This window comes from Manduca sexta, chromosome 1 (genome assembly GCF_014839805.1).
Source record: "Manduca sexta isolate Smith_Timp_Sample1 chromosome 1, JHU_Msex_v1.0, whole genome shotgun sequence".
Taxonomy (NCBI): Eukaryota; Metazoa; Arthropoda; class Insecta; order Lepidoptera; family Sphingidae; genus Manduca; species Manduca sexta.
Window position 1 is genome coordinate 2833286 of NC_051115.1, and position 21821 is coordinate 2855106.

The following is a 21821-nucleotide window of genomic DNA, read 5'->3' on the forward strand; positions in this document are numbered from 1 at the left end:
ATATGTATGTAAGAAGTAGATTCAAGCAAACCTAACGCAAAACACAACTGTTATATTTGGCTCACAGTACTACTATCGCGCTGTGGTGTAACAACTCTGCCTACCCCTGAAAAGGGTAAAAGGTGTGATGCTACATATATGTATGTATGTAAAAAGGGGAGTCAATTAAACCCAACCCAAAAACACAACCGATATATTTCGATCATACTATAACTATTGCGCTGTGGTGTTACACCTCTGCCTACCCCTGAAAAGCGGAAAAGGTGTGATGCTATATGTATGTATGTATGTAAGAAGTAGAGTCCACTAAACCCAACACAAAAACACAACTGATATGTTTCACACACAGTACGACTATCGCGATGAAATGTTACGCCTCTGCCTACCCCTGACACGGGGAAAAGATGTTATGCTATATGTATAAGTATGTGAGAAGTACAGTCAACCAAACTCAATGCAAAAACATAACTAAATACGTTACAGGAAAGCTAAATTACCGATTTCGTTTTCTTGGACGACATAATTATTCTAGTTTTTTTTAAATTTTAAAACCAAACTACCGAAGCGATCTTGAAAAAAACCAATCTGGAGAGAAATTCTTTCGAATAAAAAAAGAATTTTCCAAATCGGTTCATAAATGAGCGAGTTCTGAGGTAACAAACATACAAAAAAAAAATCACGTCGAATTGATAACCTCCTCCTTTTTTTTGAAGTCGGTTAAAAACGTCTATAAAAACTATGAAACAGTGTACAGCGTGCATACGCCTACATTTACAAACATAATTTTGTTGTTTTACATTTCATATTTTGACATAGATCATACATACATACATGCATAATATATATTATAGCATCACACCTTTATCCCTTTTAAGGGATAGACAGAAGTGTAACACCACAGCGCGATAGCTGTACTGTGATCGAAATATTATCAGTTGTGTTTTTGATTTAAGTTTGCTTGAATCTACTTCTTACATACATATGTATAGCATCACACCTTTTCCCTTTTCAGGGGTAGGCAAAGGTGTAACATTTCAGCGCGATAGTCGTATTGTAAGCGAAACATAACTACGCCATCGAGACAGTATATTTTATAGTACAAGTTTTGAAGGCCGTTTATTTATTTTTATATTATTAAATTATTTTTATTTTCAAAACAGCTCGAGCAACATAATCCTTATTGTGGTAACCAATTAGCAACAAATTCCTACATTACGACTTATCAAATAAGTATAAGTTTTGTGAGTGTCCATGCTAGCTTGATATCAAGATAGCAGTGGTAGCTTTTTTTTCTAAACGGCTTGAGCAAAAAAATCGAAATAGTGGTAACTAATTAGCAACAAATTAGCAACAAATTCCTACATTACGTCTGATCAAATAAGTATAAGTTTCGTGAGGGTCCATGCTAGCTTGATATCAAGATAGCAGTGGTAGCTTTTTTTCTAAACGGCTTGAGCAAACAAATCGAAATAGTGGTAACTAATTAGCAACAAATTAGCAACAAATTCCTACATTACGTCTGATCAAATAAGTATAAGTTTCGTTAGGGTCCATGCTAGCTTGATATCAAGATAGCAGTGGTAGCTTTTTTCTAAACGGCTTGAGCAAAAAATCGAAATAGTGGTAACTAATTAGCAACAAATTAGCAACAAATTCCTACATTACGTCTGATCAAATAAGTATAAGTTTCGTTAGGGTCCATGCTAGCTTGATATCAAGATAGCAGTGGTAGCTTTTTTCTAAACGGCTTGAGCAAAAATCGAAATAGTGGTAACTAATTAGCAACAAATTAGCAACAAATTCCTACATTACGTCTGACCATATAAGTATAAGTTTCGTTATGGTCCATGCTAGCTTGATATCATGATAGCAGTGACCGGTTTTTTTTCTAAACGGCTGGAGCAACAAAATCGAAATAGTGGTAACTAATTAGCAACAAATTCCTACATTACGTCTGATCAAATAAGTATAAGTTTCATTAGGGTCCATGCTAGCTTGATATCAAGATAGCAGTGGTAGCTTTTTTTTCTAAACGGCTTGAGCAAAAAAATCGAAATAGTGGTAACTAATGAGCAACAAATTAGCAACAAATTAGCAACAAATTCCTACATTACGTCTGATCAAATAAGTATAAGTTTCATTAGGGTCCATGCTAGCTTGATATCAAGATAGCAGTGGTAGCTTTTTTTTCTAAACGGCTTGAGCAAAAAAATCTAAATAGTGGTAACTAATTAGCAACAAATTAGCAACAAATTAGCAACAAATTCCTACATTACGTCTGATCATATAAGTATAAGTTTCGTGAGTGTCCATGCTAGCTTGATATCAAGATAGCAGTGGTAGTTTTTTTTTCTAAACGGCTTGAGCAACAAAATCGAAATAGTGGTAACTAATTAGCAACAAATTAGCAACAAATTCCTACATTACGTCTGATCATATAAGTATAAGTTTCGTTAGGGTCCATGCTAGCTTGATATCAAGATAGCAGTGGTAGCTTTTTTTCTAAACGGCTTGAGCAAAAAAATCGAAATAGTGGTAACTAATTAGCAACAAATTAGCAACAAATTCCTACATTACGTCTGATCATATAAGTATAAGTTTCGTTATGGTCCATGCTAGCTTGATATCATGATAGCAGTGGTAGCTTTTATTTCTAAACGGCTTGAGCAAAAAAATCGAAATAGTGGTAACTAATTAGCAACAAATTAGCAACAAATTCCTACATTACGTCTGATCATATAAGTATAAGTTTCATTATGGTCCATGCTAGCTTGATATCATGATAGCAGCGACCGGTTTTTTTTCTAAACGGCTTGAGCAACAAAATCGAAATAGTGGTAACTAATTAGCAACAAATTAGCAACAAATTCTAAAATATATTTGGTTTAATTCTGCTAAGTTACTACTGCTACCTTGACAGAGCTATAAACTCGTCAAAGGGCCGACATATTGTAAATATAAATAAATATAAAACTATTACTCCAATGCTTAGACTCCGGAATATCTGCAGCCCAATTTTTCAATGATTTGCCCGTGGGCGAGCGGCGAGAGTTGGGTGTGGAACGGACTGCCGAGACGAATGTCTGCAGGTTCAAATCCTAAGGGCACACACCCCTGATTTTACAAAAAAATATGTGTGTATTCTTTGTGAATCGCTTGCTTTAACGGTGAAGGAAAACATCGTGAGGAAACCTGCATATCTGAGAAGTTCTCTATAGGAATTTTGAGGCTGTGTGAAGTCTAAAAATCCGCACTACAGCGTGGTGGACTAAGGCCTAATCCCTCTCAGTAAAGGAGGCCCGTGCCCAACAGTGGGACAGTAGATAATACAGAAGTATTATTATTTCAATTTATTAATTTAGTTATGCATCTGAACTGTTTAAATAGTAGTATATGTATTTGTTCATTGTTTTAATTGCAATTAGTATGTAAGGCGCGTTGGGGTAAGATCGTAGGAGGTGTAACATCGTATAAATCAAATAACTTGCAATTGAGTTATAATTTTTGTTTCTAGACAACACTACCTGCGACCCCATATTGTTCCCTACGTTCCACTAGTTCACATAAATGATTCTGTCAAGTAAATAATGTTTACGGTGCTAACAAACAGAATATCGGTATTTCGTCGTTCCATGGCAGATCCGGATTAACCCCATTCAAGAATTTGCCTAATTTAAATGTAGTATTTACTATTTTCATTTAATTTTGAAGTTATACAGTATCGTAAACGAAATAAATCTTGTGACTTAGTTATTCAAATTTGTCGAAACACCTATATTCCCTGAGATCCGATCTTTACGCATACAATTATTTGTCGTTAAAGAGCGGATAAAAATCGTTCGATCTAGCACTTATAAAATATTGCAAGTTTGTGTCAAAATTTATACACGAATAGGTCTGAATTCAGTAATTACGTATTTTTTATTAGCTCAGGTGAATGATCAATTTTGTTTATTTGTTATTTATGTACACGTGTATGTACTATTTCTTCGAATATTTTTAAAAATATCTACAGTGTCACTCATGTGGGGTATGATCGTATGCCTAGAACTATAAAAAAAAAAACAAACTTCGCTTCTAAAAATATCTTACGAAATTTATTAAATTTTTTGAATGTTTATAAATGACTATCTAGATCAGAATATACTCTTTATATGGATTTTAGAATACCTTTAACTTAGACGGTTTTAGAGAGTAGTCCGAACTAAATCTGTGAAGGCCCTATCTTTCTCACACATTTCTAAAAGTATAGTACTTTTTCAAAGCCTTATAAAACATAAACTGTTATATTTAAGAAATTTTAAAAATATATACCATTTAGTAAATTTTATAATATATAGCTAAGTTAATAATTCATTATGATAACTTCTATAGAATTCTTGTAAAAAAATATTTCGAGAACACTGTTTAACACGTTGAAAAAGCGTCCGATTTAACCCAAACGCACCTTATGTGTTTCATTTTGAAAATTATCTTTTTTTGTCACAAATAGTGCATGTTGTGACTGCCTTACTTGAACATATTACTCTTATATAATATTGTTTTTCTTTTATTTAGTGTAAGCAATATTGTATCAACTACTAGCTGTCCAAAATAAATAAATAAATTGCGCGAAACACTATCCATTGTTTTTACAATCGCAACATACTTAGCATGCTCGACATTAAATGTTTAATTTCCGCCTTTCGATAAACTTTCATAGATTTTACTGAAATTGATTGTATTTCATGAAATATCATACGAAAACTCTGGCTAGGAGACATCTTGAAACATTACGTCTCCGGTGATGAACAAAGGGAAATAATAAAAAATCAAATAAATGCTTCAATAAACTATTTCAAAAAGTAAAACAAAAATGAATTTAACGAAGTAAACAGTAAACATGTATCGTAATGAAAAGCCGTTTAATACAGTTACGCTCTGATGTTAACACCTTAACTTACAGGCTGACGTTGTCATCAATGGTGACTTTTGGGGTCGCTAAGTTCGCCTATGCGGGCGGCAGCACCATTTTTGATTGGTATGTAGCTTGCTCTGAGATAATCTTCCGAGTTCCCGTCATTGCTTAGATCGCCTATGCGGGCGGCAGCACCATTTTGTACTGGAATCAAGCTTACTGAGAGATCATCTTCGATTCTCTGGACGTTGGAGTCTGCGTTCACGACACCAACATCCATTTCTTCAGCGACGTTGACTGCGTTGGGTCCCTTTTGGTGGGCATTACCTACGCCCTCACCGAATTTAACTCCTTTCCTTGGAATATAGCTTACTGATAAATCAGCCTTACCGAAGTCAGCGCCTGCGGAACTATCTGGAAAACGGAAACAAATATATTTGGTTTACGAGACGGTACTGTCTTGGTGGCGTAGCTGTATTGCATGCGCAGTACGAGACCGCTCGGGTTTCGGGTTCAAAGCCCAGGTCGAGCAAAGTGATATTGGGTTTTCCTTAGTATCAGCCCGGAGTCAGAAATTTGTGCCCGATATGGCGACAGTGTTGTCCCCTGTCATGGGACGGAACACGTATAGCGACAAGAGGGTGCTCGGGTGGCACCTCTGCCTACCCCTTTTGGAATAAAGGTATGATGTGCTAACTTTGGTTGTTGCTAGTCCGAACATTTCCAGGGCACCGCTGACTTCGAATTTAATTAACTTTAACGGTGAAAGAAAACATAATACATATCTGAGAATATTCGCATGTGCAGTCATACTAGCGTGGACCATGGCCGAACCCTCAGTAGTGGTGGCTCGGATCCAGCAGTGGAACAATTAATACAGTGCTGATGCATTATACATAAGGGTACTTACCCACATCTAGATCAACCATTTCCGACTCAGGTCTGGCATAGGCGATGGCGACCTGCAAATTTTATATTTAATTATTTTAACAATGTTGGATCAAATTATCATTAGTAATTAATTACTCTGGCTAATGTCCTTCATACACAAACACAACAGTGTTTGCACAATTTAGCTTAGTGGCAAAAGTTGTAGGATGTTTGTGTTTGGCGAGATAGCGACCGCCGTACACAAGGTGTGTAACCCGCCATAGTGGCACGAGTGTGTCTTCAGGGAGCGGTCTGTGTTAGGGTTACCAACGGTATAATATGTAGTATTTTACTATATTTTGGATCATCGTATTGTATATGATTTTGAACGCCTAATATACATTAACTATTGACTGATGGGATAGTGTGTATATGAATGCGGCAATCTTACAAAGTCTTTTAGAAATATATGATAGATAACCAATATCACTTTCTTATTTCTTGCAGATGCAGTGGTGACACTTTGCCTTTGTATTTGAATATACACAGGCCGAACCCAGATCGCGACAAACTATTTCAACTATGCATATAATATGTAAATTTGTCAGATGTGTGAGCTAAGCTAAGCTTAGTTTTTGGTCTGCAAATGGTTATAGAGGCCAAGCTGAAATTTTATGCGCATGGTAATAAAATAATATCTTTTAATTAGTGACTCAACATTTGAAATATTATAAAGATGACTTACCAGCGCGAACAGGAGTACCAGGCGGTTCATGTTGGTTGTTTTCTTGTCAACGACTTGAATGATCCCTCGACTGTAGCCGCGTCTTTTATACTCGTGCATTATTTGCAATTCTCCAAACTTTGCACTTGTATCAATATTAAACGCGGAATACTTTATTAGCAAATAAAGTAAGTGTAAGATAATATCCATCATTGTATTAATAATACAAAGCAAATTATTTTATATAATATGAATAAAACTTCGTATCATTGTTGGTACAAATGTCTCTTTGTCTTATAAATTTCTTATACTGTAAGCTGAAGCACCTACGCCACATTTATTTTTGGATACACCAATACCACACCGGCGAGATGCCCGTTTTATTTTTTGGATTGGAGACGGCAAAGTGACTCAAGAGACGAGACATCATCCCTCAGTCGACATCCTGAGACATTATATGTTTAGTCAAATAAACCCTGACACAAATAAAATCTATTCAAGCAGTTAAAGATCATCAGCTCATTTACTACTTTCACAAATCCGATTCATTTCAACTTTGGTACAACTGTTGATAAGGCAACATTAAGTAGTCTGCGGCATACTTGACTCCTCAGAAAAAATCAGCAGATATGGGGTGTTTGGGCTTATAGGAAACGTCAATGAGTATATGTGAGATAGATCGCACCCTTAGAACTAAGGTGACCTAAATCAAAATAGACGATCTGTGGGAAACGAATAAAAAAAATTGAAAACAGATATATAAGGCAGCGGATTGGGCAGTCGTTGAAAGTGAGCATCTCTGATTCTGTTCTATAATAGGGGACCCGACTCATTTTTGTTCTTTACTATCATCAAATATTTACGTCATATAAATTATAACACAGAAAGAATTATTTAAATCCGGTAAAAAATCAACAAGTTATAAGACTTTCAATTTCGGTAGAAGGGGTAAGTAACAAGAAACTGAAAAGAGGCGCAATACCCACGTGTGACGTCATCGGGCATTACGACGCGAGCGAAAGAAAGAGATGAAGCTATATCCCCACTTCGCGCCCACTTCGGCACATAGTAATATTAGAAATATGAATTACTGGCTCATTTTTTAACCAATTTGAATGCAGTTTTCGCAGAAGGTTTTCTTTTTCGTATTATTAACCATTACATATAGAATAATGTACAAAATCAAACACAGGACGGTCCCCTATTGTGTCCTTTTCTTGTCATAGGGTTATAGAGCATGCTTTGGAAAGTAGTTTTTTAACAAAATCAGGAAATGATAACTTGAGTTAGGTGACTTAGCACCTGTGCTCTGTGGTTCAGGGCATCTAAAGAACTCCGCCACGGCATCCCTTACCTGTCGTAAGAGGTGATTAATTAGGGCATACTGAAAGCCGCGAAGAATACAGCGACTTCGAGGTGGACGACAATTTCTGAATTTCTGTCGTTTTTACTCCCTCATTTCGGATCGTACTATGTTCTTCAGGGATTGTACCTCTGAGGGACATATTCCTCCATCAATTTCAGCTATAAAATCATTAAAATGATGGTTGGTTTGGAAATGTTGCGAGTTTATGTTAGTACACTCAAGGCGTTGATTGACCAAACTTTCAGTACACCATTTCTTGTCCCCATGAGGTACAAACAAAATAAAAATAAAAACGGTGCAATCCGGTACTAACCTAGTAAAATCCTATGGCAAGATTAAAGAAACGATATTAAACCTCACTTGCCAACTTCACATAGGTTACTTTAATTCTAAGGATGCGAGATGTTCGAGGCACAATGTCATCGATATAATAATAATATGTACTATGTACTAGATTTGGCGTTCTGGACATTCTCGGTGTTCGACTGATTTGAACTGATATCCATTCAAACTGACTTTAATATGGTCAATATTGACAGCTTTTGGTTGTGTACGCAGTGGCGCTCATGGTATAAGAACTCGAGTCGAAGTGTGAATCTGGATTTGAATAAAAAATTTTAGTCAAATAAGTAATATTATTTGTTGTTTAAGTGAATACATAGGTTATAGCAGTGACGTCTTGGTTGCCATTTTGGTTCAGATTTTGAACAAATAGTCTTTATGGACGTTCGTGTCTATAAAATATACGTCAATACACAATGTGGAGAAAATCATATGCCGAGGTTTATTTGACTCGACACCTAATGTCTCAGGATGTCGACTCAGAGATGATCTCTCGTCTCATGAGTCACTTTGCCGTCTCCAATCCAATAAATATAACAGGCTTGTCGGCGGAGGGGCCGTAGTATATCCAAAAATAAATATGGCGCAATTGCTTCATTACAACTCACGAACATTATAAAACAAAGATACATTTGTACCAACAGTGAAGCGATATTTTATTCATATTATATAAAATTATTTGCTTTTTATTATTAATACAATGATCCATATTATGATCTTTTTTTTATTTACTCAGAAAGTTTTCCTCGTTTGATATTGACACAAGTGCAAAGTTTGGAAAATTGCAAATAATGCATAAGTATAAAAGACGCGGCAACAGTCCAGGGATCATTCAAGTCGTTGACAAGAAAACAACCGACATGAACCGCCTGGTACTCCTGTTCGCGCTGGTAATTCATCTTTACAATATTTCAAATGTTTTTGAGTTATGAACTGAAACATATTGTTTTATTTCCATGTGCATAAAACTTAAATTTGGCCTCTATAGCCATTAGCAGACCAAATACTAAGCAAATTTAGCTTAGCTCGCGTAGCTGACGAATTTACATATTATATATATAGTTGAAATAGTTTGTCGTGATCTGGGTTCGGCCTGTGTATATTTAAATACAAAGGCAAAGTGTCTCCACTGCACCTGAAAAAAATAAGAAAGATATATTTTATATCTATATTTTATTTCTAAAAGAATTTGTAAGATTGACGCGCTCGGATACTCACTATCCCATCAGTCAAAAGGTAATGTGAATTAGGTGTTGAAAATATATACCTTGAGTACTATATATCTCTTCAATAGTATATAGCAGTGGCGAAGCGTCCATACAAGCCGATTCCCACCGGCTTCCCTTTTAGGTTTTCGGTGATACTAAACAATATATTTAATAGGCAAATATAAATTTACAACATATCAGACAATGGACAATAATTATAATAGCTTAACTTATTAATTATAATTGATAACTTAATAATGACATCTATCGGCGATTAGCCCGTTGTTTGTTAATTTAATCGATATCAATTACTTATTTTAAATGACGTTAGATGGCGCACCTTGTATTTAGTTCCCCAGAAATTCCGTTACCTAAGTGAAATTGTGACGCCACAGGCAAAGGTAACCCGCTGTCAAGCGGCTTAATGTCGTAGTATGTTTTTAATATAGATGGCAGCACTTTCTATGACTTTCTATGCCAGTGTTTGTCGAAATCGCGCGCAAGATATGGGCAAAGGTAACCCGAGCTAGTTCGGCTTCACGTTAACCGACTTTGTATAGTTGTCGCTTTTACGTCCTTCAAACGTCATAATTTATTATGCTACCAAGTTGCGGTGTTTGTAAATTGTCATATTCATTTTATTTTTTGATAGTTATGTGATAGTTAGTTACCAGCGCTTTGTTTATTTAGAAACTACAAATAAAAGTGTATTATAATGAAAATAACTACCTGTGATCAGTTTAATGTCTACCTTTACGTAAGTATATTATAAGTCGGTGATTTCACATATTAGTATTTAGATGGTAAAATATTTGAAGAAGATCTGAAAGTTTTTATTTTAGACACAAAATGTTTGTTAGAAGAAAATAAATATGATATTATACTGAATTAAAAGTAGCACCACGATACAATCAAAAGTTAACGAATAACCTTTCTTGATTATAATTTAAATTGATAATTATATAAGTTTATCATGTAGATAGACTTAAACTGTTGGTCTGTTTGGCGATCATGATATCTATTTCTATTACATTTATAGTTTTATTTTGAAAATAAACAGATACTTTTAATGTAGTGTGGTTATAATTTTAATACTTACTTTTGTTGATGTTATAACTAATTAATAGGTAAGTACTTATATTTTGATTAATGGATCGAGAATTATCTTCGTTTATTGTTCGATTTTATGAATGTTTCAATTATTTACGCATAATAAGTAATTTAGTATGTATGTCAACGTTTGTTGATTTCGAATCAAGACTAATCCGTTGTCTTAGTTTTTGTTTGCCGATAAATTGCCCCGATATCTTAACTGACGCCAATTTTTTTTACACCGGGTTACCTTTTGAAAAATTTCACCCTTCGCCACTGGTATATAGTATGCAGAACCAAAGTATAGTACAATACTATATATCATAGTACCGTTGGTAACCCTAACACAGACCGCTCCCTGAAGACACACTTGTGCCATTATGGCGGGTTACACACCTTGTGTACGGCGGTCGCTATCTCGCCAAACACAAACATCCTACAACTTTTGCCGCTAAACTACATTGTGCAGACACTGTTGTGTTTGAGTATGAAGGACATTAGCCAGTGTAATTAATTAATAATTTGATCGAACATTGTTAAAATAATTAAATATAAAATTTGCAGGTCGCCATCGCCTATGCCAGACCCGAGTCGGAAATGGTTGATCTAGATGTGGGTAAGTACCCTTATGTATAATGCATCAGCACTGTATTAATTGATAACACTTCATTTTTTCAACGTACTCAAGTTTTTATATTTTATGAAAAAAGATCTGAAATTATGAGGCCCATATTGTTTCTTTTTTCAAAATTCTGATATTTCATATATGATTTTCACTTTGTATTTTGATTGATTCTGAAACGAAGTAAGCAACAAATGACGTCACATATACGGCTCAAAACGAAATGACCTTTGCTTTCCAGTAAAAAAGAAGTGCAATATCAGTTTTCTTTGTTTCTATCTCTCTCTTTGAAAGTGACAATTGTGACGTATCTATTGCAATGACTAAATATAAAGAGGACAGGCCTCAAAAGTTAGCTATATGAATAAGTTATATTTATGTTAGGGAAATCGACGCAGAATTGTCAATATATATGTCTATCTCTTTTACTCAAAGCTTATTTGGAACGCAACAAAAAAGACAAAAATAATTGCTTTCTTCGCATATGGCACTATTTCGTTTACTTCAACACACTGGGACCGCCTTGCGGCAGAAACGCCATTTTATGCTGGGCAGTCGGCAGGTACATGTAGTGTCAGACGATGTAAACAAATCTTCATAAATATTGAATTTAAAGTAATATAATCATATTCTCAATTGTTCAGTGTGTTTATTAGTGTATTTGTTAAGTTTCGAAAATGATTCAGTGTTGTGTGAAAGGATGTAAATCGAATTCACGCAAGAAAGACCCCGAAATATCTTTTCATAGGTTAGTAACTGTTTTTACCGAAAATTAGCAAATATCTTTGTATATTTACTTTTGGATGTGTTTTTATCAATTAAAATGATATGTGGATCTGGTTTGTTAAGCTTTGGACCCTTTTAGGCGTGATTTATACACATTAAAATCATTATGTTTGTTTACACACAAGCTTAGGGATGGGTGGGTGGATTTGTTTAGAAATTATTGGTATCGATATTTTAACAGAGTTTATCAGTTTATCAGTTACGGTTTTTGTCTTTGAAAGAAAGTTAGAGCACACATCAATATCGTATTATCCAGAACGACAAACTAAGTGAAATTCGAATATTTTTTTAGGTTACCAAAAAATTTAAAAACCAGGGCAAAATGGATTGAAAATATTGGGCGACGTGATTGGAATCCTACACCAAATACATATATTTGTTCTTTACATTTTGTGTTGTTTGTTTAGTGTTTGTCACTCATCCGGGGCTGTGAGAATGATTTTTCGAATAGTTTGATAAAAGTAAAATCAAGGGGTGGATTGACATATCCCTCACGTTGTGTATTAAAAATTGTAAGAGACACAGAAAAAATTATTAAGCCACAATTAAAGGCTGGAGCTAAGGTTGAAAATTACTATACATATATTTATAAATTTTTAATAGATCATTTTGAATATGCGAATGTTTTAGTATCTAGTGATTTAGAGCACGATTGTACACACAAACTGCTTTTAATTAAAGCAATAATAAATAAATATATTGATATAAGATTTAAATATTTCGGGAAGAAAAGTACAGAAAGAGTGTCATGTAGAAATTACTTGACAAAGATGATTTTGTTTAAAATGAATAATTATAAATAAACGTTTATTTTGTCTTATCTACGTGTATATTACTTGACACAAACCCAATCCAATCATAAAGTTTATCCATGAAATACATTCCAATATAAAATAAAAATATTTAACGATCTACCTGTTTTATTCTTAGAGCTGTTGTTTTTGTATTTGATCTGTGACTATATTCAAAAATGATAGTCAATCTCCTAAGAAAAAAAAATCTAATAGTCACAGCGTTTAAGATATAAGGTACTTTTACTGCCCCAACTTCAAAACTTCCCAGTATAATAAAGAAAGTATTAAAAAAAAGAATATAATGATAATTTTTTAAACTTGCCTGCACATTCATATGTAATCTTTTTTTTGGCTTATTTATCCCTCTTTTAATTCATCGATGTCGATGCAAAGTTTTCGCTACTAGCATATCACTATTGTAAGGGGCGGAGTCGGCGCCATTTTGTTCAGGAAATGTGCCGCATGTCACGTGACCATATTACCCATCCTCTATACTTCTTTTATCATTGATCTATTGTAATATTGACATTTGACATTGACAAATGACGGTGTCTTAGTTTTTTAAAATAAATATTAAGGTGGATCAAGCAACTATTTCATTCAATCGTATATGTGACGTAATCAAGCATTGTTCCGTATTTAATTTTTTTCTTCACAATTAAGTATTAAAAAAATATTAAAAATTCATAATCGAACTCAGAGTAGAAATATTAAGAAAAGGTATTTTTGTTTTAGGCACGTTTACATTTTGAAATGTTGTCAATTGTCCCACTGCTGGATCCGAGCCACTATTACTGAGAGTTCGGTAATGGTCCACGCTAGTATGAGTGTATATCTGAATATTCTCAGATAGGTATTACGTTTCTTTCACCGTTAAAATTAATTAAATTCGAAGTCGGCGGTGCCTTGAAGATGTTCGGACTTGCAACCAAATTTAGCACATCATACCTTTATTCCAGAAGGGGTAGGCAGAGGTGCCACCCGAGTACTCTCTTGTCGCCATATGTGTCCCGTCTCATGGTAAGGGACAACACTGTAGCCATATCGGGCACAAATTTCTGACTTCGGGCTGATACTAAGGCAGAAAACCCAATATCACTTTGCTCGACCTGGCTTTAAACCCGAAAAACAGCTACGCCACCTAGGCAGTACCGTCTCGTAAACTAAATATATTTGTTTCCGTATTCCAGATAGTTCCGCAGGCGCTGACGTCGGCAAGGATGATTTAACAGTAACCTATATTCCACAGCAAGGACTTAAATTCGGTGAGGGTTTCCTCAAAGGTTTAGGCAATACTCACCAAAAGGGACCAAACCCACTTCACAATAAAGAGGCAGCTGTCTCTGAACAATCGGATGTTGGTGCCGTGAATGCAGACTCCAACGTTCAGGCAATGGAAGATGATCTCTCAGCAAGCTACATTCCAGTACAAGGTGGTGCTGCTCACCTCATTGACGACCTAAGCGACCCCAAAAGTCACCATTAATGACGTCAGCCTGTAAGGTGCTAACATCAGAGCGTAACTGTGTTAAACGGCTTTCATTACGATACATGTTTACTGTTTACTTTGTTAGATTCATTTTTGTTTTACTTTTTAAAATAGATTATTGAAGCATTTATTTTATTTTTTGTTATTTCCCTTTGTACGTTACCAGTGGTATAATGTTTTAAGATGTCTCCTAGCCAGAGTTTTCGTATGATATTTCATGAAACACAATCAGTAAAATCTATGAAGATTTATCGAAAGGCGAAAATTAAACATTTAATGTCGAGCATGCTAAGTATGTTACGATTGTAAAAACAATGGATAGTGTTTCGCACAATTTATTTATTTAGGACAGACATTTACACTAAATAAAAGAAAAATAATTAACAAATATAAGTACTGCTATTTAAACAGTTCAGTTTCTTAACAAATGTTTAAATTCTAACCCCCTTAGGGGCCGTTCAAGTATTACATAACGCAATTTGGGGATAGTGGGGTCTTATAAAACGTTACGATGCGTTAGAAATACGCATACATAGATACGTTGTCCGTGCTCAATACCGGCAAGACGAAAGCAAGGCAATTGCCCGACATTCACTTAGCCAACCTCCAACCACTGTCGCGGCTAGTCGGCTTACTAACTTTTTGTATTTTTATAAATAAAATGCCTTCCTGTGTTTTTAGACGATGTACAAATTATACTCCAACTGTGAATGAAAAAAACTTTTCATTTCATACGTTAGTAGTAAGTATACACTATAAAACTATGTTTTTTTTTTTTACTAATAAATGCATTTTATTCGACTGTCATTGCGACGGGGCTGTCGACGCTCGGGCCCATTCAGAACCACTCGGGCCTACTCGGGCCGTATCAATGCGAGCTGCTAGGGCTGTGACTATAGTAAATAGTGCGCTGTTTTTATATGCAATTTTGTTAGTGTATGACGCGTCTATTTGTAAAACTTTATTGACTGTTATTGATAATTTTAATTGATTTATATAAGTAAATAAATTTATCAATAATAATAATAAATAATTTTATCAGTCCTGTATTGCACTGACCCATTATTGGACACGGGCCTCCTCTACTACTTCGAGGGATTAGGCCTTAGTCCACCACGCTGTATTGTGAATTAGGAATTTTCGAGGGTGTGTGAAGTCTACCGACTGGTACTAGGCCAGCATGGTGGATTAAGGCCTATTCCCTCTTAGTAGAGGAGGCCGTTCCCAACGGGAAATCACGGCATAAAGGCCGGTCCTTTTGGAAGGCTTGCGTGGGGACATGGATCCAACACGTAGAGGCCCCTTTAAGATACATTACTCTAGTTGGGGTTTATACACCTTGAGAGTACTCTCTCTGTCTGTACTTATGGAGGAAATACAGCCAAAGACAGCGCTTGCAAGGTGCAGGGATTATTGCAGAAAACATGGGCATTATACTGGGTCTATGGATGGGATCTAGCTGGACTGGTTGCTGGGCTATTGATTAAGACAATGGGACGCCTGCCAAGTAAAATGTCTCAATCTTATGTATTCAAGGCAGACGGTGACTTGCCTGCCACTAGATGGGCATCCCATAAGTGGCGTAGGCCAAGGACGCAACACCGGTGTGGGTGGCTTAAGGGTGTCGAGAGGTGTGCACCGATTTCACCATCGCGGGTTGCTGTCACGTCCCGGAGCGGGCTTCCTCGCTATTACGCAGATTGAGCACTTCCACCCTGGAGCTGAGGTTCTTAGCTCTTGCGACTTCCACCCCTAGCCGGCCAGTTAAGGCAAGCCTAGGGTCAGGGGTCTCTTTTAGCCCCCACGGGATCAGGGAACGCGGTGTCACCACTCACCGTCGGCTCGCCACAAAGCCGCCCCTGCGGGCTTATTATTATTATGTCTTCTAATGATCATATATCTATGCCACGTATCTGATTTCTTTTTGTAAATCGTTATGATAGCCTTATCTTGCAATAGAAGTATTATATACTAGACAATTAGGAATTAATGTTTAATAATCACACTAGATGGCGATAAACGATACTAACTTGCGATGGCAGAATTTGCGCGAAGCAGTATATATACCACCTCCGAATAGGAACGGTCCTAGGGACCGCGGTCGGCTATAAGCAACATCTGCCTGACTGGAAATCTTTACCTTCCATAGAGGAACGCAACCATCTGTTTCTCTACAGCGGTGTCTAGGTAGACGGGACATTGAAATGGATATAGATGTAAGGTTTATTATTTTTTTCATAATAGTAAAGTATATTTGCAAAATTATTTTTTACTAAGTGAGATTTAAATATTCACATAAATAAAAATACACATAGCGTACAACATGCTTGCTTTATATTAGAGCCTTGTAATACGTAAGCGCAAACACATGTGTTAAACACATTCTTACGTGGTTCAAGGGCAGGCTTAGTACAATATAGATATAGATATACCCACTGTCCCACTACAAAAGACACACACATATGGAAAATGCTTAATAAATGAGAGTGGAGACTACGAAACATAGTACAAAGAGGAGACCGGGAATATAAAATACTGTTCAATATATTCTCTCTAATTCTCTTCCGACTTTAACGCGACATATTTGCGTTTCATCGAATTTGAAATCGCAACATTTCTAAAGAAGTTTCACTTCAAAATTTATCACCTACCGACAGCAAGACTCTCTTGTCCCAAACCACCGGTGATTATCTTTTAGTTTTTATGTTATATATTATAGCTTTAGTTAATTAAATATGCATCTTTGTATAACAGCATAATTATTGTACCATTGTATACTGTTTACTACTGGGCATATCTGTCGAAGAACCGATAACCGATGGGGTAAACGAGTTCTTGAGTGGAGACCACGGCTCGGGAAACGTAGTGTAGGACGCCCTCCAGCTAGGTAGTGACGACCTGCGAAAGGTCGCTGGCAAGAACTGGATGCGACAGGCCGAAGACAGGGTAAAATGGCACATATTGGAGGACGCCTATGTCCAGTGGACACAGATATAGGCTGATGATGATGATGATGATGTATACCTACTGTTTGTATTTATTGCTTTCGCTTCCCCATTCCTTTACTTTCATAAAAATATTAGATATATTAATGTCTGTTAGTCTTGAAAATAAGTATGTATAAACCATAAAGTATATAATTTTTTTCCATATATTAATGATATTAGGTGAAATAAAGATATTCAAGTATAATTTGCAATTTTAAAAATGTAGCTTAGCTTACTCGGCATTGAATAATATGTAAGTTTTGTTCAATTTCCTGCCTTGTCATAAATATTCATAGAGTTATCAGAAATTTATTGTGTTTCATAAAATATCCGAAAATTTCTGGCTAGGAGACTTTTTGAAACATCATGCCACAGGTAATTAACAAGGCAAATAATAAAAAATAAAATAAATGCATCTAAAATATATTAAGTAAAATAAAAAAAAAAATGCCATGTAACAGTAAACATGTACTGTAATGAAAAGTCATTTACGCTCTGATGTTAAACCCTTAACTTACAAGCTCACGTTATCATCAATGGTGACTTCAGGGGTTGCTTAGGTCGCCTATGAGGTCGGCGATGACGTCGCTGTCGATATACGACGCGAAAAGGACTTGAAAACACTCCAAATCACTTTACTAACCGTAAAGACACAAGCGTTCAGTCTCAATGGTGTTATGTAGCGTTTAAAGGCGAGCCTTATAAACAGTTCAATTTTCGACCAATGACGTTTTACAAATAGACGCGTCATAGACTAACAAAATTGCACATAAAAACAGTTCACTATTTACTATAGTCACATACTTGTACAGCCCTAGCAGCTCGCATTGATACGGCCCGAACGTCCCCGAGTGTGCCCGAGTAGGCCCGAGCGTCGACCGCCCCGTCGCCATGACAGTTGAATAAAATGCATTTATTAGTAAAAAAGCTAAGTTAAATAGTGTATACTCATTACTAACGTATGAAATGAAACGTTTTTTTCATTCACAGTTGTAGTATAATTTATACATCGACTAAAAACACAGGAAAGCATTTTATTTATAAAAATAAAAAAGTTGTAAACCGACTAGCCGCGACAGTGGTTGGAGGTTGGCTAAGTGAATGTCGAGCAGTTACCTTGCTTTCGTCTTGCCAGTATTAAGCTCGGACAACGTATCTATGTAATAAAACATCTTAGGACATCCCCATGTCGTAAGAGGCGACTAATTAAGGTTTAGAGAGAGTCGCGGGGCGAGCAGTGTGGGGCTGCTCGCTCGACTACAGCGACTCTGAGGTGGACGATAATGCGGATAGATAGTTACAATACCGTTAAAAGACAAACAAATTCACTTTATTTTTTACTTATTACACCACCATACACCATTTACCATCAGATATAGTGGAATTACTTTGCCGTCTCCAATCCAAAAAATATAACGGGCTTCTAGCCGGTGGGGCAGTAGTGTATCCAACAGTAAATATGGCGCCATTGCTTCATTAATATGCAAGAACTTTATAAAACAAAAGGACATTTGTACCAACAATGATATGAAGATTTATTTATACATAATTTGCTTAGTATTATAATTAGTACAATGATGCCTATTATATTTTTTTCCTAACAAAGTTTTCCTCTTTGATATTGGTACACGTGTGAAGTTTGGAGGATTGCAAATAATGAATCAGTATAAAAGACGCAGCAACAGTCGAGGGATCATTCAAGTCGTCGACAAGAAAACAACCAACATGAACCGCCTGGTACTCCTGTTCGCGCTGGTAAGTAATCTTTATAATATTTCAAATGTTATTGATTTACTAATTGAAACATATTGCTTTATTGCACCAGAGAAACGTCATTAGTTATAGGACGCCCTATAACTCTTAAAAAAATATTATTTTTGGAAAAAGCAAAAAAATAAAAAAACATAGTTTTGTTATCTATTCATTTATAAAAGAATTTGTAAGATTGACGCGTTCGGATACACACTTATCTATTAGTCGAAAGTTAATGTAAAGAGGCGTTCATATATTATTAAAATGAATTTTTTTTTGTTAGAATTTGTCGTTAAGCTACTTTGTGCAGACTCTGTTGTCTTCGATATGAAGGGCATAAGCCAGTGTAATTACTAATGATAATTTGATCGAACGTTCTTCAAATAATAGCATATAAAATTTGCAGGTCGCCTATGCCAGACCTCAGTCAGAAGTGGTTGATATGGGTGAGTAACCTTATCTATAATGCATCAACACTGTATTAATTGTCCCTCTGCTGGATCCAAGCCACTACTACTGAGGGTTCGGTCATGGTCCACGCCAGTGTGATTGTATGTGAATATTCTCAGATAGGGATTACGTTTCTTTCACCGTTAAAATTAATTAAATTCGAAGTCGACGGTGCCTTGAAGATGTACGGGCTTGCAACCAAATTTAGCACATTATACCTTCATTGCAGAAAGGATAGGCAGAGGAGCCACCGTGTACCCCTTTTTGCTATGTGTCTTCCGTCTCATGGTAGGGGTCGACTTTATCGCCATATCGGGCACAAATTTCAGAATCTGGGCTGATACTGACGAAGAAAACTCAGTATCACTTTGCTCGCCCCGAGGTTCGAACCCGAAACCACAGAGCGGTCTCGTACTGCGCACGAAATACACCTACGCCTCCGGGGCAGTATTCTCTCGCCTCTGACAAAAATATTAAAACATTTTTCGCATTCCAGGTTCCTTCGTAGGAAATGGTGATGATAAGCTAAGCGACGATCAAGTCTCAGTGAGCCTAATTCCGCCTAAAGAATCCGGTGTGAATTCCAACGTACAGGGAATCGAAGATGATCTCTCAGCAAGCTACATTCCAATCAAAAATGGTGCTGCCGACCGCATAGGCGACCTAAGCAATGGCGGGAACTCAGACTCCAACGTACAGGGAATCGAAGATGATCTCTCAGCAAGCTACATTCCAATCAAAAATGGTGCTGCCGACCTCATAGCCGACCTTAGCAATGGCGGGAACTCAGACTCCAACGTACAAGGAATCGAAGATGATCTCTCAGCAAGTTACATTCCAATCAAAAATGGTGCTGCCGACCTCATAGCCGACCTAAGCAATGGTGGGAACTCAGACTCCAACGTACAGGGAATCGAAGATGATCTCAGAGCAAGCTACATTCCAATTAAAAATGGTGCTGCCGACCGCATAGGCGACCTAAGCAATGGTGGGAACTCAGACTCCAACGTACAGGGAATCGAAGATGATCTCTCAGCAAGCTACATTCCGAAAAAAGATGGTGCTGCCGACCTCATAGCCGACCTAAGCAATGGCGGGAACTCAGACTCCAACGTACAGGGAATCGAAGATGATCTCTCAGCAAGCTACATTCCGAAAAAAGATGGTGCTGCCGACCTCATAGCCGACCTAAGCAATGGCGGGAACTCAGACTCCAACGTACAGGGAATCGAAGATGATCTCAGAGCAAGCTACATTCCAATCAAAAATGGTGCTGCCAACCGCATAGGCGACCTAAGCAATGGTGGGAACTCAGACTCCAACGTACAGGGAATCGAAGATGATCTCAGAGCAAGCTACATTCCAATCAAAAATGGTGCTGCCGACCGCATAGGCGACCTAAGCAATGGCGGGAACTCAGACTCCAACGTACAGGGAATCGAAGATGATCTCTCAGCAAGCTACATTCCAATCAAAAATGGTGCTGCCGACCTCATAGCCGACCTAAGCAATGGCGGGAACTCAGGCTCCAACGTACAGAGAATCGAAGATGATCTCTCAGTAAGCTTGATTCCAGTACAAAATGGTGCTGCCGCCCGCATAGGCGAACTTAGCGACCCCAAAAGTCACCATTGATGACAACGTCTGCCTCTAAGTTAAGGTGTTAACATCAGAGCGTAACTGTATTAAATGGCTTTTCATTCCTATATGTACTGTATACTTTGTTAAATTAATTTTTTGTTTCACTTCTTGCATTATATTTTTGAAACATTTCTTTAACTTTTTATTATTTCCCTTTGTTCATTACCTATGGCATGATGTTTTAAAATGTCTCCTAGCCAGGGATTTTCCTGTGATATTTCATGAAATACAATAATTTTCAGTTACATGATGAATATTTATCAAAATGAAGGAAATTAAACAAAACTTACATAATATTTTTCAATGTCGAGCATACTAAGTGTTTTGCGATTGCAATTCGTGAAATTCGTATATATGTATATCAAGACACTTTTTAAAAAATGAATATATTGATTTCACCTGTTACTAATAGATGGAAAATCCTTATAAACTTTGTGATTCATATATTGACGGTGGAAAGCGGAAACGTCGTATCTCGAAAATTGCCCAAAATTTATTACCAATTACTGTTGAGAAGAAAAAGCCGCGTCGAATGATCTAGGTCTCGATTTCCTAAGCCGAAAAGAATATGATACACAGCATAGGAATTTTGCCAGTTTTTTTACTCACCATAAAAAACAGGTATATATGGTAGTGGTGTGGCTATAATTGTGTTTGTCGTTATCTGTAACTGTTATTGTCTGCTTATCGAGGGGGTTAGTGTTAATGTTGCTAAGGATTTGGTGTGAGGTGAATGGTTCATTGGTGTGAGACAGGGGAGCGGAGATATAATATAATAATATCAGCCCTGTGTAATATACT

At 36.5% G+C, this 21821-nt stretch overlaps 3 protein-coding genes and 1 long non-coding RNA gene across 4 annotated transcripts in view; 3 read left to right on the forward strand and 1 right to left on the reverse strand.

Moving 5' to 3' along the window:
- The window catches only part of LOC115447717, a 42172-nt gene extending 35597 nt beyond the window's left edge, over positions 1–6575 (reverse strand). Inside the window, exon 1 of the mRNA XM_030174916.2 lies at positions 6513–6575. Within this exon, the coding sequence (XP_030030776.2) occupies positions 6513–6542 (30 nt within the window). The 5' untranslated portion in view covers positions 6543–6575. The remainder of the gene's footprint in view (positions 1–6512) is intronic.
- A 2451-nt stretch (positions 6576–9026) lies between these two features.
- LOC115447722 lies at positions 9027–14320 on the forward strand. Its single transcript, XM_030174931.2, has 3 exons — positions 9027–9089; positions 11064–11115; positions 13892–14320. The coding sequence occupies exons 1-3, from the start codon at positions 9060–9062 to the stop codon at positions 14185–14187; spliced, it is 378 nt and encodes a 125-aa protein (XP_030030791.2). The 5' UTR covers positions 9027–9059; the 3' UTR covers positions 14188–14320.
- LOC119190548 lies at positions 11802–12727 on the forward strand. The gene is made up of 2 exons (XR_005113001.1): positions 11802–11869; positions 12200–12727. It is a non-coding gene; the product is annotated as an uncharacterized LOC119190548 (long non-coding RNA).
- Positions 14321–18813: 4493 nt separating the features above from the next.
- On the forward strand, positions 18814–21081 carry LOC119188974. Its single transcript, XM_037437520.1, has 3 exons — positions 18814–18932; positions 19336–19375; positions 19876–21081. The coding sequence occupies exons 1-3, from the start codon at positions 18834–18836 to the stop codon at positions 21012–21014; spliced, it is 1278 nt and encodes a 425-aa protein (XP_037293417.1). The 5' UTR covers positions 18814–18833; the 3' UTR covers positions 21015–21081.
- Positions 21082–21821: the final 740 nt, after the last annotated feature.